The 14,977-nt window shown below is 44.4% G+C and overlaps 1 protein-coding gene across 1 annotated transcript; it reads right to left on the bottom strand.

Annotated features, from left to right (window-relative positions):
• Positions 1-426: 426 nt before the first annotated feature.
• RASD2 (RASD family member 2) lies at positions 427-10,541 on the bottom strand. The gene is made up of 3 exons (XM_049821586.1): positions 9,102-10,541; positions 4,792-5,071; positions 427-3,255 (listed from the first exon to the last, which is right to left on the bottom strand). Exons 2-3 carry the CDS (start codon positions 5,060-5,062, stop codon positions 2,726-2,728), a joined length of 801 nt encoding a protein of 266 aa, XP_049677543.1. The 5' UTR covers positions 5,063-5,071; positions 9,102-10,541; the 3' UTR covers positions 427-2,725.
• Between the last annotated feature and the right edge of the window lie 4,436 nt (positions 10,542-14,977).

Below are 14,977 nucleotides of genomic sequence, written 5' to 3'. Positions count from 1 at the left end.
GTGAGCACCTGCTCCTTGGTCTCCTGCTACCCCTACTCTTCTGCCCTTGTTGTCACTGCAATGTTTTTCCATGCCCTGTGGCTTCATATTCGTGGTGGAAAAGGCAGGAATGGGAGGACTTGGAAGGGTGAGGAAAGCTGATGTCTTTGTGGAGATGGAAGGACAGTAGGGAAAATAATTGTAAAGTCAGTGTTGTAAGACAAAGGCAGAGACTTGATGATTATGAAGGTTCTTTAAAAATTCAGCTTTATCCAGCAGGCTGGGGAGAGCAGACATAGGGTCAGTAAGGCAGCACATGGTCTATAGTGCAAAGAGTTCTCTTTTAGCTTCCTGAAGCCCCTTAACCCAACCAATGGCCAGTGCTCATACCTTTCTCACTCAACCCTCCCCATGTCGCTGTGGCATGTGAGTCCCAGGGCTTGATCACTGGTACATTCAGGAGTCATGCACTTGGGTGGAGAGTGTAGAGAGGTGGGCATGTGCTCAGGGGGACCAAGACTCATCCATCTGAGAGGTGCAGATGTTAGGATGGAGAAACTGCTGAGAGCAACAGTGATGTCTCTGCAGAGACCACGTTAGATTGCACCAGGGATCAGCATGCCAGCTCTGTGCATGAAGGACAGAGTTGTCTTGTGTTGGAGGCAGCATGGGAAAGAGTAACTGTCTGCTTCTGCTTGTGAGGATAGCTGTATATATAAGTTAATGTTCAGATAGACAGAAAGATAGAAATATGTAGATATAGGCACAGTTCTGTTCCAAACAGACAAATGTGTAGCCCCTGGTGTCTGGAGAACATAAAAGGCTCTTACAGAACTTTCTGGAGATCTCATCAGGGCTCTCAACCCACAACTCACATGCCTAGCTGTAGCTGCACAACAGAAAAATAGGACCTTCCTCATTATTCTTGGAGAAAGTAAAAAGGACCAGGACACAGCTAATAAATAAAACAGGTTTAATCATAAACCATCTGCATATTTATAGATAGGGAGGGGGACATGGTCTGAAAGGTGCTGCTCTGGCAACAGGAATAAAAGAACAGTGTATTTTACCAGTCAATATACAGTACCAATGAAGGGTGGAGCTGATAAATGAATATGGGATTTTGAGGCCCGGAGGCTAATTTTTACAGACAACCATCGTTCTTGGTTTCCTGTCAAATTATAGCATGAACTAGCTCACCGCTCTGCCCAGGACACAGCAAGGCAGATACAGCCAAGAACAGAATTTGAGGGTGAGGGAGTAACAAGATACCTGAAGGTCATTTTGAGGTATATATAACATATATACTTTACTGTTGTGTACAGTCTTGGGGCCATGCTTTGCCCACAGTTCTGTGTGCACACATCTCATTCAAGTCAGCGAGAGTGGCAAGCTCACATCTGAGAGAATATATTGGGCTTTGAGGGCATACAGGAGCATGTTGAACAACAAAGCCAGAAGCAGAACAGGGAGAGACCTGTAGACAAGGAAGCCTGGACTGGGCTGAGAAAGGTAAGACGTGAATAGACAGCCCCAGATTTATCTGGCCAGCCAGTTCAGCCCTGTTTGGACAGCCAGCACAAGGCTTCTGTTCTGAAGGACTTCTGCAGTGCAAAGCTTTCCATCAAGGCAACCTTTATCAGACAACAGGGAAAACCATGAACAAAATGACTAAAGGCATGTTAACAGAAGAAATGTGATGCAGCTGGCCCTACAACTGTTCAGTTTTTAATTTTGAAGGAAAACCCAGTCCTACCTCTGAAGTGGTCTAAGCCTACACATGAATCTGGTCAGTCTTGGCTGATACAAGCAGAGGAAGGAACCATTGCTCTGGTGGCCAGCAAGGCAAAGGGTGGCATTTGTACTATGGTATTCAGAGTCGGTGTAGCCACTTTGAGAAACAATATCACACCAGGCTTGCAAAGCAGTCAAATGTATTGGCTTTTTGCAGAACAATTTCACTTTCAATCAATGTACATATTACATAGGTTTACAGATGAAAAACACCTTTCACTGCTAGAAAGTAGACACTGTTTTGATATCAAACGAACGCACTTGCCGTCTGATTTTGCTAAGAACCCACCCCCACACAATAAAAAAACACAAATCCCAAATAAAATCTATAATACAAAACAACATTCATGTCAATGTCAAATGATAAGTGTCCCAGCAAACATAAAATCAAGTTCTTCTTAACGCAGGTCCCCTCAGAAGCGAGTTAGTCATGTGTCCGTATATAGAGTCCACTCCCAATCTGGGAAACCTCAGCTGAGGCTGCTGCCCTTTGAAATGCAAGTCCCATTTTTTTAAAGGAGTGCTCCACACATGCATGCACACAGACACGCAGACTCACACGCACACACGTAACCTCCTCTCTCTTAGCAAGAGCTGCATGCTGCGTAATTGTTAATGCCTTCTGTGCATTTTGACCTACTTTGTAAGGATGAGGTTGAAATGTCTTTACTTCTCAGGTCTGTATTCTTTACACAAAAAGGGGGATGAAGAGGAACTACATTACAAAGACAGAGAAATGCACTCATATCTCAGGCATATGATTTTTCCCAGTCATTTACGAGGACAATGTTATTTACATTCGTGACTCAGCAGAATCTGCAGGAAGAGTTATCCTTTCTCCATGTTGGGTTTTCTCGATGAACCCCATGAACCCATTCTGTGCTTCCACAGACCACTTTTCTTTAAGGCACTGCATGTGGATGATGACTTCAGACAGGAGTGCAAGCCCCCTTCACTGGATCGTGCATTTCTCTCTCTCCCTAGACTGACCTTCCCTAAGAACTTTTGATTTGATATACTTCAGGTCACTGTTGACGCTTGGCCGGCGAGCAAAGGGAGAGATCATGCCGTAGGCATCCATGTCCTTGACTCGGCGCATCCGGAAGGATTTCTGTTGGAAAGTGTCACCATACTGGATGGAGATTTTCCTGTGGAGGGAAGGGCTCATCTCATGAGGTAGCTTGGCCATGCTGAAGAGGACATAGAACATCTCATCCACATTGGTGTTCTTCTTGGCTGAAACTTCGAAATAAGCGCAGTTTTCGTCACTGGAGACAAGGTTCTCGCCTTCATCTGAGCGTACCTTGCGGAAGACTTCACTGTGGTCATTTTTGTTGCCGCAGATCACCATGGGGAGGTCAGCTGATTCCTTGGTCTTGTTCTTCAGGCAGGATTTGACCTCAAGGATCTGTTTCTGGAGCCTCTTGACCTCATCAAAGGATTCTCTGTTGTCCAGGCTGAATACCAGGATAAAAACATCCCCTGCAATTAAAAAAAGATACTGAAAAAGCTTGTTGGCTGCAGTCTGTGTCAGAGGGGCTAATTTTAAAAAAGCAATAGGCTTATTTGCCATCTCCTCCCCATATTTTTTGTTTGGTCCTTTTGAATCTATTCACTCAGCTGTACTTTAATTCCAGTTCTTTTAATTCAACTCCCCACACCTTTCCGTAGTGCTATGGAAAAGACTTTTGGCTATAATGTTATTTCAGTCACATCCAATTTTGTTCCTAGGTTGCACTGGACTTGCAAGTTATTGTCCCTTTTACTCTCTTTTGTAAACGTATTTCTATCTCAGCTCTGCTGCATTGCTTTTCTTTTTTCTTCCTTTCATTCATATCTCTGTGTAAAACACAGCCTGTTCTGACACCAGGAAGAGTGGAGAGCTAGTAGCCACTCAGCCTTGGCCTTTTGATTACACAATACACAAAGAAACACCTGAACTGAAGATTTACAGCTAGTCAGACCCAAATGCCTAAGTTAGGAATGAGAGGTTTCCTAGTGTGCAGTGCTCTTCTGTCATTTCATTTGCTTAAGAGAAACAGACCATGGAAAAAAAGAAATACATAAATGACACAGATCCCCTGGCATTTCCTTTTGACATTTCCTGACTTACAATTCCTTTTGCAAATGTAAAATAATGCAAATCATTGCCTGTTGAATGACATTCATGTGGAACATGCTAAGAGAGCTTTCAGGGACAAAAGCTCACATCCACATGCCAGAAACTGGCCGTAGGACCTCACTGAACGTGGACGCTAGCCTGGTCAGACGTGAACGTCATGTTTCACTGGCTAGCTAGAGGGGTAGATAGCAAATCCAGAAAGCAGGTTTGTTGTGAGCTGTGGCTGAATAGATCTCCACTGTCATTTTCAAAATTAAAGAATACTTCTTAGCTCACAACAGGAATTGCTTGACAATGAGAATGTACAAAGCAAGCCCGCCATTTTCCTTTTTTTCCCTTTAACACATTTGATTAACCATAGACCAAGGAGAAAGGGTAAAAGTAGAGCTATCCTTTTACTGGAATATCAGATCAAGGGAATCAGGCTGGAAATTTTAGGAAAAAAAAAAATCTTTGAGATTTTCTTGGTTAGAATTCCTTTCCTGTCCATTTTACATTTGTTTTTCACTGCTTGTGTCTTGTACTGACATGCTTATTTTGTCCTTTGTTGCTCTTTATGCCCATGATATTTTATTCAGCCGTTTATTTGTGACTACAATAAAAAATATGGAGCAGGAGGGGAAGGTAGGAGGGAAACAAACTAGGGTGAAACCTCAATTTTGAACCTTCACCCAGTGGACTTCTCCTCTGTGGCCAATGCACTCCCTATAGTGCCTGGAGCATCCTGGCCGGGAAATATCTCTCTAGAGAAGTGCATCTTACAACCAAATCAACCAGTCCCCTTAGCTACCTCCCAAGAAACGGTCATCTCCGGGCTACAGTTTTCAAGCTAATGTCTATCCTTATAATCGTTCACCCACTGTTCCCCATCTGCAAAGTTCCCCCCACTTTCTCACCTGTCAGGATGGAAAGCCTCCTCATAGCAGGGAAAGGGTGATTCCCAGAGGTGTCCAGGATATCCAGCTGATACATGTCTCCCCGGATATTGTAGACCTTGCGATGAAAATCCTCAATGGTGGGAGTATACTGGTCCTCAAAACGACCATTGAGAAAGCGTGAGACGATGGAGCTTTTCCCCACCCTGGAGGCTCCCAGCACTACCATGCGGTACGAGTTCTTGGCTGGCACGTTCAGGGTGCAGTTCCCACCGGACATGGTCTTCATCATTGCTTTGTCCTGAAAGAGGAAATAACAGAGTTTAAGGAAAGACCAGAAACTAAAAGGAGGATGGAGTACGGCAGCTCCTTATCACAAGCTTGTCAAAGAGTGCTCTGGAGCACAGTCCTGGTTAGTAGATCAATGGTCCGTACAGAAGTCTTTTCATTGGAAATGCTTAATTTTTTCACTCTAATTTCCAGGGAGTGGTTTTGTGGTTTTTTTTTTTTTGTTGTGTTTTATCTTTTCTTTTAAAGTCATATAAAAATGAAGGCATTTACACTGAAAATAGCATGGTTTTGAACTGTAATTTGCTATTTCATTTCATTTAAACATTAAGGGCTAATTTTATCAGCTGTGCTTCAACTTAGACACTAGGTTCCTTCCCACTATTTGCGTCACTTAGACACTACCAGATTTTTCAGTAGAGCTTGGTTCTCATTTAGATACATAAACACAGAGGTCAGATTTCCCAACATACTGCATCCACTGCAGCTGCCATTAGAAGCTAGACCGCCACTAGAAGCCTAGATCGCTTTGTTTGGTTGCCTAAATAGGAGCTGCGCATAATACTCATTTTCTGAGAGCAACCAAAAGTCGGACAGAAACAAAAATCATGCTTGACATCAGTGAAAGCTAGATATCTCAGTAACTTTAAATAGCTGGTCCCATACAACCGTCATTGCTGATGCAGGGAGTTGGAGCTACAAAATAACACTGGCCAATGATAAATTCATAGATCTGTGCCTTTAGTGACCTTTTAGAAACCAGATTTTAATCTTGCCGTTTGGACTGGTGGTGTGGGAACTCCCTGTCAACAAACTGTCAGCATTGCAGCGGGATGGCTGGCAATGGATGGAACTGCAGAAACGTAGATTTCATAGGACTTTCAGTCTTTATACATACACAGCTGTTGTGTCACAGTCTTCACAGGTGCTAAGTACAAGCAGGAGAAAAGATGAAGGACAGCCATCTTAAATAGCTATTAGACAAGATTTCCAATCCCTGACAACTAAAATGAGTCTCAAGACCTTGGAGATTGCATTTTGACGTAGCACTCAGATGCAGAAAACTTTGATGAAAAAAAAAAAGAGGGTTGCTCAAGCATTTTTCATGTACCAGTTCAAATGAATTGTGTGCTGAAAGGAAAAATATAACCCCTGTGTGGGGAAAGGTAACCATTAAAGCAAAGGAGGCACATTTTTGACAGAGTTTATTTTAGTTACTAGGATCTTATTAAAGAATAATCAAGTTCCCACTGTGGCGTTTATTTAACTTAGGTGTTGTTTATTTAGTATTACAATGCGAGTACTTTATGTACACTGAAAGATCTATTCTGTGTCCAGATCTGGATTCCTATCTTTCCCTTGAGTGAATTTTATCTCCCAAGCTTTTATGTAGCTGACACTTATCTCAGTCAAAAGCTTAAAATCTTTTACTTTGTTTAACATGTGCTAAGCACCAGAGCAGCAGTGAAGATACAGTCACTGCTAAATAAAGAAGTCTCTGGAATTCTGATCCAGCATCATTACAAGTGCTGTGCTATAGCCCAAGGCAACCGCAAAACGCTATTATTTATTAGTATTGCTATAATTTGCTGCACGCCATCAGCACATTCAGCCCTATCTAAAGCACAGAAGAAAATGCAACGCTTTTCTCAGAGTAGCTTACACCCTGAATTATAGTCAGTGGGCAGGACAGCATAATATTAGAGCCAGACAGTAATGTCAGAACATAACTTTGAACGGACACACGCATGCAGAGTTATGGTACTGTTAGAATTGCTGTGGTGGAATGACAGCAAGGAGCGCACCTGGTATTTGGAATGGACTCTGCGTTTTATTTAGAACAGGACCCATCTCCAACACTGCAGAAACACCAAATGCAATCTCTGAAACAACACTGCCACGTACCCTGGCTCAGCCCTTTCCTACATAGCCAGTCAATACCGTCTTGCATCCATGGGCAGACAAATGGTGACGGAGCTGCTTTGGGATGCTTCCTTTCACCCTCTCGGGCTTTATTTAGCTGACAGAGAAAAGCAGGGAGATAGATTTTGTGAGAAAAACTACAAACTTCTCTACAGCCCAGGTTCAGTATTTAGAAATGACTCAGCTCTTCAGACTGGGATGGACCAGTGGAGCTGCATGAGGGCAAGTGGACTGTGTTGGTTCACACCTGCTGAAGATGAGTTTCGTACAGCTTGGTGCAGCAGCACCTGGGAGTGAGCACAGTTACGCTTTTTAAGCAAATGCCTTGTATGTCCTGTACAGAACGTGCATGCTGGGGGACCTGATCCTGGTCAGCAGCTTTACAAGCCAAAATCCTGCAAATTACACTGCTGACTGACAGGTAACCAGCGAGCTGCTGGTGATTAGAGGAACTCCTGTTACACAGCTAAGGAGGTGGTCTGTGTCACTGCAGCTGCTTGGAGGGTTATTTTTGCACTTTTAGTGCACTTCTGTCCTCCACCTTGAAATGCATTCCACTGCTTTGGACCTCAGTTAATGCCACTATATGCTGAACAGCTTGGAGAAGGAATTGCCACCACAGCTACCCGCAGATGGGGAGAGTGAGGCACAGGGAAGCTGTCTGACCACCCAAGGTCAAACAAATGGGAAGTGTGAACGCCTTCTGGGAATCCTACCTTTCAACCTCCTTCTCCTTCCCAGCTTTCCTCACCCTTGCATCTCTGGTCATTAAACCACACTGCCTCCCACCCCATCAAAGGCAGAATCCTGTGTGCGGATACATGCTCATTTCAGGAGACTTTGTCCCAAAGATGTAGATGTGCTGAAGGGGAAAAAGGGGTGTGAGGACATGCAGATTTTAGTGTATTAAATAGTCACTTCATGAAGCCCTTGTTCCACCTGTCAAGGCATTCAGTCAAGTGCTCTGGTGCTTTCCTGACTGCATTTCATTTCACATGAAGTCAAAAGATGCTTTTCAGCACTTTGATTCATGGGGTTGCTACTCATCTCATCACCTCTGCTGCAAAGCTGACTCAGAGTGTTGCTGTTGAACCGGGAGTTTATGTTTGTGTTTTGTGCTCTCTCTTCTTATCCCCCCACTCCAGTTTTTCTCCAGTTCAATACAATCTGTCTTATTTCCTCCTCAGAGAAAGAATGAAGCTTCAGCCTTCACACTCAGGGGTGGGAGAGAGCACAGGGACTCATACATTGAAAAAGATTAAAGGCAGAAGAAAGGAAACAGAAAGAGACCACATGTTCATGTACTAAATAAAGCAAAATCAATCAGAAGAGAGTGAGGAGACAAACAACCTCCAGCTGGCTTTAATCTACATCTTTTCCTTCCAGTTTATTAAATGCTTAAGCATAGATTAATTCCCAGTGGTACCTTCTGTTTTATGCACTGGCTTGATGCTAGAAACTTTACATTAGTATTTTATATTGGTACAGCACTGGGATTTAAAAACGTCATAGAAATGTAGGTAATGAGTATTATCTGCACTTAATAAAGGCAAAAGCTCATATGCCCAGAGAAAGCTGAAACAGCTGTCCAAAATCAACATTAAACCCCATTTCTTTGGACTCCCTGTGTCGTCTTCTACCTGCTAACCACCCCTGCTTGTCTCATAGGCAGACAGCGGAGTGAATGACAATGCACCTGCTTTTGCATGCTCTGAAGAGCACTTGTCTGAATTCCGGTGAGGTGCTGACAAATTTGATCCTGAGCATCTGGGGAGAGATATCTAAGGAAGACATTCCTCATTCAACCTGCCTAAAAAAGCTTTTACACCTTAGTTTTCTGTCCATCCGTCGGGGTTATGCTCCCTACCACTCCCTATCCATGAACAGACTTCTGAACTACCTCTCTTGCACTCCACAGTCTTCAGCTCTGTTTGCCATCCCAATGTAATTCACTGCATCCAGCTAAAAAGGGCATAGACAGAAGCAAACTGTGCCATGTATAACAGACCTGTCACTTGTTAGTCACTGCTAGTAACCCTGTAATTTTCATGCACACCACAATCACTCCTGTGGGATGTTTGTTTCCTACTTTCATCCCAAGCCCTGTGCTACTTTCTTACCTCTCTTTCCTTGGAGGAGCAGTCCTGGGTCTTGGTGCAGTCTGATGAAGCTGATAATTTTAATCAGAGGCGGCTGCTGCTGTAAAAGGTTGTTGTTCTGCGGATCCCACGTTGCTTGCTCTGGGCTCAGTTCTTCACCAGTATTTCCTGGGAACTTAGCAGGATTGGGAAGGACAGCAGGGCTCTAGAGGGCGTTCCCCCATGGATGGTAAGTACTGGATCAGGCGACCGACATGGGCTAAAGAAGGGTCTCCGAACCAGTGATAGCCTTTCCCTTTGGTGAGATGAACTCTTCTTCTCACAGCCTCAGTTGGAGAGAAGGAGAGGCAGAGTCTCTCCCACTCCCACGGGCTTTTCTTCCAAGCTTCGTAGGCTCTGCTGATGGGAAGGGTCTCTGGAGCAACACCTAGTCGCGCAGGATCCTGGGTGCATCCAGCTGGCCCACGCTGCCTCTGTACCGCCTCAGACCCTATGGGGAAAAATCAGTGGGGGCATGGAAGTTGTCTATGGTGAACCTACCCTTCCCCAGGTCTTGCCTGGCACACCCCCACCACCACGAGCTTCTTTTCTTCTGGTCTGAGATTTGCTTTAAAATATTCTCTTTCTAGGACAGAAAGGGCTTTTCTTTAGATTTGCCAATTAAGTCTTTCTTCTTCCCTCCCTGCCTTTCTCCCTCTCGCTCTCACAACTACTGGCAAATTGCAGATTTTCCTTCTGTAGGACTCACAGATAATTGGCTCAACTCCTCCCTTGAAGTCAGTGTCAGACACAGGGGAAGGAGGGGTGCTGAGGGGGTGGGATTTTGTGCCTATTGAACAAAATCTTTTCTTTTTTCCTCTAAACAGAAAGTTCATATGCATTGCAGACTGCACGTTCCCTGTCTTTCCACCAGAGACCTCTATGTATGCATGTGTGGGGAATGAGTTAGCGTATGTGTACAAGAGACACAGAGACTTCACTTACTTTTCAAGCTGTAAATTCATAAGCTGTTTCTAAAGGCTCTCTACTTCCGTGCTGATCTTTTCTGCTAGACAGAAGCAGACTGACTCATTTCCCAAGTAGGGGCTTTCTGTCCATAATTCCTGTAGTTCTTTTGCCGTATGGAATACTTTCTCCTGTTCCCTCAACCTCGAAGATGTTACGTTAGGATTGCTGGTTGGTTTGATTAAGAAATAAGAATAATGTGTAACTGCTGTTCTTTTAAGAACATTTAAATAAATGAAAAACTAAACTAGAGCTGGGTAATAAAAATGTAAAAAAGAGGTCAAACAAACTGCAAGTGTGGGACCAAGGGTCAGAAAAAGAACAGAAACAAAAAAAATTAAGGTGAATTCAAGGAGTTTGTTCAAGCCCAAATGAAAATCGTGTTTGCAGTTTATTTCACTTTTTTTTTCCTCCTTTTTGAGCTGAAGTAATAGTTTAGATCTACAAGTCTATTTTAAGAGATGTCAAAAAGATTGATTCTGAAAGATTTGAAATGAAGTATTTCAGCATTTCCCACTTAAAACTCATAATCAGAGGGGGAAAAAAAAGAGGAAGAAAAACACTGAGATTTTCAAGATATTTTGACAATAACAAAATGGAAGGGAGGCATGATCTCCCAAATCCGAATATAGTTTCAGGTCTCCCACAATTCTCTCTCTTTTTCTTTGAGTAAATTTACTCTTCGCTGAACACAAAGATTCCTCCAACTACCTCCTCTGTTTCATCTCCAGACCCCCCCAACAATTCCGGCAGCTTTTGAGGAATTCCTGAGATGCTTTGCTTTTTCTCCTCCTTCTCCTCCGAGCACAAGGAGGTTTCTGTTGTCACTCTCAGAATAATGCTTCCCTCCTTCTCCCCTGCTCCCGGCGCTGCACAGCGGCCCTCAGCAGAAGTTGAGTAGGGTACCGCGGCTGTTGCAGGCACATGGTCCGACGTGCCTGTACGTCCCTCTGTGCCGACAGACTTTGAAGACCACAACCCATGCTATGGGATGGGTCCTGCCGTAACCCTCTGCAAGAGGCAGCAGCTCCCGCTAAGGTCAGGACAGAGCAGGAGGTGGATTTGGGGCTCCCAGGCTAACGCAAACTATCATTGATTGAATTTGGGAGGCAGCAGCTCCTGCAGACAGCTTTAGATTTGGGAAGGAAGGGCACGGCTTGGCACAGCACCACTGAAACACTGCAGTAGTAGTGAACTGGTCATGACCTGAACTGAGCTCTTTTTAGACCACAGTACCAGGACTCCTTTGTCAGCTCCTGAGCCTTTTCTCTTTGGCAAAAAGTAGAGGAGTATTTTTATGGCTCAAATAAGTTTTTGAAATAAGACAAGATGCTTTCCATTCCTAAGTCATTGGTTCACATCAAACCTGGACCAAAAGCTCCCATCTTTGGTGTCTGGTCAACTGTGTAGCTTAGATCCAGAGTGACCAGCCTCCTGGTATCATTGCCATGGGAAGAACTGCTGCAAAAGTAAAGTCAAGTCCTGTAGTGTTACAGAGAATAAACTCCTCTTTCATTCCTATAGCTCACATGTTGAGTGTATGAGTTCTCTGCCAAAAAAGAGAGAAGTGTAGTCATCATGGAGACCTTCTCATCAGCTTGGAATCTCAGCCTACTCAAGCTCTTTTGTAAACCAAACGCAAACTCTTGCCTAGCTGGCTTCTCCCAGCCCAAACTCCCACTCAGCTGTCCTCTCCAGCATTTAAAGTAGCCAGTCGAGTTCCTCAAATTATATCAAAATAAAATAGAAACATACTTGACTAGACACCTTGGCTTTATTTGATCTCTTAGCAAACAGCTAGTAAAATAATAAATTACTTCTGAAGTAAGCCTTTGAATGATAATTGCTAACTATGAGCCTTCAGAGGCTTGAGAGGTGTTGCTGTAGATTTTAGGTTGGGGTGTTTTTTTCCCACTTTTTTTTCTGGTGTGCTCCTAGTTCAGGAGTTGATGAAAAGCCAGTCTTTCATGCATTCCCTCAGGGCTCAGGACACCAGAGCTCAAAAAAAATCCCTGCTTTTTCAAAGACCTCCTGAGGGGCTGTGGTGGAGAAGTCATATTATATCTGCCCCCATCTGAGAAGCAGGGATGGCAGCACCTCGTTGCTTTTAGGGTTATAAAGGGAATAAGTGGATCAGAAAGACAAAGTCACTGCCAAAACAAGAGAAAAAGTTCCCAGTCTCAGCAGTTTCCTCTGGTTAGTCAGACACCATCAGCCTTTCTTAGAGCTTACAGATATTTACCAATTTAAAAGCCAGGCTTACAATGAATTAGTCTCTGGAGGCATTTCTCCCTCCTACTCCTCCAGTCTATAAAGAAAGCCTAAATGAGGTTTTTATCTGGCTAGGGCCATCTCAGAGCATGACAGGCTGTGGCTGCAGAGAACCACCACCTCTACGAAGGGCTGTGCCTGCCTCGCTGGGTGACACTGGCTGTGGCTTGTGCTGCAGTCCTCGAGTCTGGGTGTCCAGTGTGAGAGAGAAGAGAAACAGAACGTGTGGCAGATGAGTTATATCAGCTGAACAATATGGTTTATATAGGACTAACTGAAAGCAAATGACCCCATTGATGCAGCGGCTCATCAGCACATACAGCTCTTTGATGCTGGCATGTGGGTCCTGCCGGCTCATCCGTGGGGCTGCCTCGGCTGCGGAAGGTGCTGCAGATGTTGCAGATGTGGTTGGTGGACAAGACAGCTGTACTTATTTTGGCTCTGCCTAGACTGTGGCTGAGCAGAGAGGAAGGACTTGAGAGGCCAAGTCGAGGGAAGGGGAAGAGAAATGTTGCAGGGAGAGGCTGGGTAGAAAGAAATTCCCCAAAGGAATGGGGAGAGGCAAGGGGAAAATAACTACCGATGTGTGTTGCACTAACCGCCTGGTTCCGAGTGGTGAAGACCTAAAGTGAAGTGACTTGCTCTATGGTGGGACACAACTACTCCTCAGACCCCTCAGAGGAGCTTCCTCCTCTCTGAAGAAGCAGAGGCAGCACACACGCTGACCATGCCGGCACCAGGATCTGGGGCAATGTGGGCTCGTGGGGCAGAATTGTCACCGTCATGAGTAATTTATACCTTCTGCAGCTCCGGGTGCTGGCTACGGCTGGAGATGGAGACTGTTGTGATGGGCTGATGCAGCTGGACCAATCTGTTTCTCTCCACCTTAAGGCAAATGACAGAAGTGACAATCACATGCCGTTCATCTCTGGTCAGAATTAGTTCAAGACAAAAGATGTTCCAAGGCTTTTGTCTCCTCTTCAAAAGCAAATGCAAGAGAGATTAAATATTTAAACCAGCTTTTCTCTCTCTTTTCCCATTCATTTTCACTCCCCTCATTATTCAGTAAAGCAGGCTCATTTTTCCACCCCCTCACCTTCCCTCCCTCCCTCCCACATTCACTTCTCCCGCTTGGTGCCCTTCCCTTCAAACAATGCTGAAAAGTTGGTGTTCAGGAGTCAGTAAACTGCAGGTACCAAGTCATATTCTGAACAGCAAGTAGATGAGCAGCCACAAGTATTACTGCCCCTGCATTACCTAGATATTTAATCTCAGTGAAGGGCTCACCAGGGGTGTTACAGTGACTGGGAAAATAAGTAATGATCATCAGTTATGAGTGAAAACAGTAATACTTGGGAGAATACAGCTGGAGAAGACATACATTTGAGAAAGTGGTGGTCTGACTTATATTCTTGGTCCTGCCACAGAATTTGTGTATGAATGTAATTTCTCAGCATCCCAGGATATAAAATGGGTTAATAATATTTACTGAGTTCTCTGCAAAATGGAAAAGCATTGCTTTGCTGTGGAAAACATCCAAGTCACCTCTTATTTGCTGCATTTGCTGTGAATAATTTCTTCATTACATTTTAATGAAATATTTTTGAGAAAAGACTGTATTTCTAGTCCCTCTCCTTTCCTTTTGCCACTGAGACAGCAAGTCCAGATTTCATCCCCAGACACACATACACCCTTACATTTTCATTCCACTGTTGAAACTTTTTAAAGCTTTCCTCACCTTTGAAAAATTGCTAAGAAGCAAATTAAAGCTTAAAAAAACCCCCCATTATTCAGAAAAGCTTCAGGGTAGAACTTGGGGGAAAAAAACCCAAAGTGTACAATTAATTTCTTTACCCTCAGCAAATACCAAGGGGGGGTTGGTTTATAGTCTCCCGGGCCCTGATGGAGGAAAAGCCACCCCCACCACATCCATCCGTGTAGCCTATGATCCTGCCGGAGCGGAAGGAGAAGTCATGCACTCACCTGACAGTGACTACAGAGTGCTGTGTCAGCCTTTCAGGAAGGAGTGGGAGCAGGTACACATCACGTCTTTCGGTCTCTCTCCAGCATCCCATTTCCCTAACTACTCCAGGGCCCTGTGTCCAGACAGATAACTCCACACCTGGGAAGGAGCCAACGCACGTCTCTCCTGCTGAATGATGCTGGTAGGAAGGGGTTCATTCGAAAGGCCCCCAAAGCTCTCCTCTGGCTGGCACCATCCCAGTGCTTCCAAAAGACAGAAAGGGAAATGATCCCTTTTGGGCCATTTCTCGAGCTGTGTCCCCACTGCTGTTACTTGGCTCCCCAAGATATGTCCTTACTTGTTCTCTTTTACCATCCGTTCTGACCCCATTACCAGGGCTGATGATTGTCTCTGGAATACTGTTACCTGCGATGGAATTATGAACAACTAAGGAGAGCAGAGGAGAAGGAGGAGTTAGGAGAAGACAAGGAGGACTGGGGAGGAGAGCCCTGTAAGTCTTCACAGCAAAATCTCTGATCAAAAGCACAATGAAGGCTCACTAGATACAGCTGAAAACAAAGACAAAACAAACGGCACAGGAGCAAGAGGAGATGCATGAAAAATGCATGAAATGGAGACTGACAAGCCAGAGGTCTCT

This window comes from Accipiter gentilis, chromosome 18, assembly GCF_929443795.1.
Source record: "Accipiter gentilis chromosome 18, bAccGen1.1, whole genome shotgun sequence".
NCBI classification, from domain to species: Eukaryota; Metazoa; Chordata; class Aves; order Accipitriformes; family Accipitridae; genus Astur; species Astur gentilis.
The sequence above is the reverse complement of the archived record's forward strand: the minus strand, read 5'-3'. Positions and strand labels throughout refer to the sequence as shown.

Bases quoted from the DNA above. Each gene is read 5' to 3' on its own strand.
- RASD2 (XM_049821586.1), bottom strand. From the start codon at position 5,062: ATGATGAAGACCATGTCCGGTGGGAACTGCACCCTGAACGTGCCAGCC. The intron at 3,256-4,791 runs GTGAGAAAGTGG...TTTTAATTGCAG, and splicing joins GAGGCTTTCCATCCTGACAG to GGGATGTTTTTATCCTGGTA.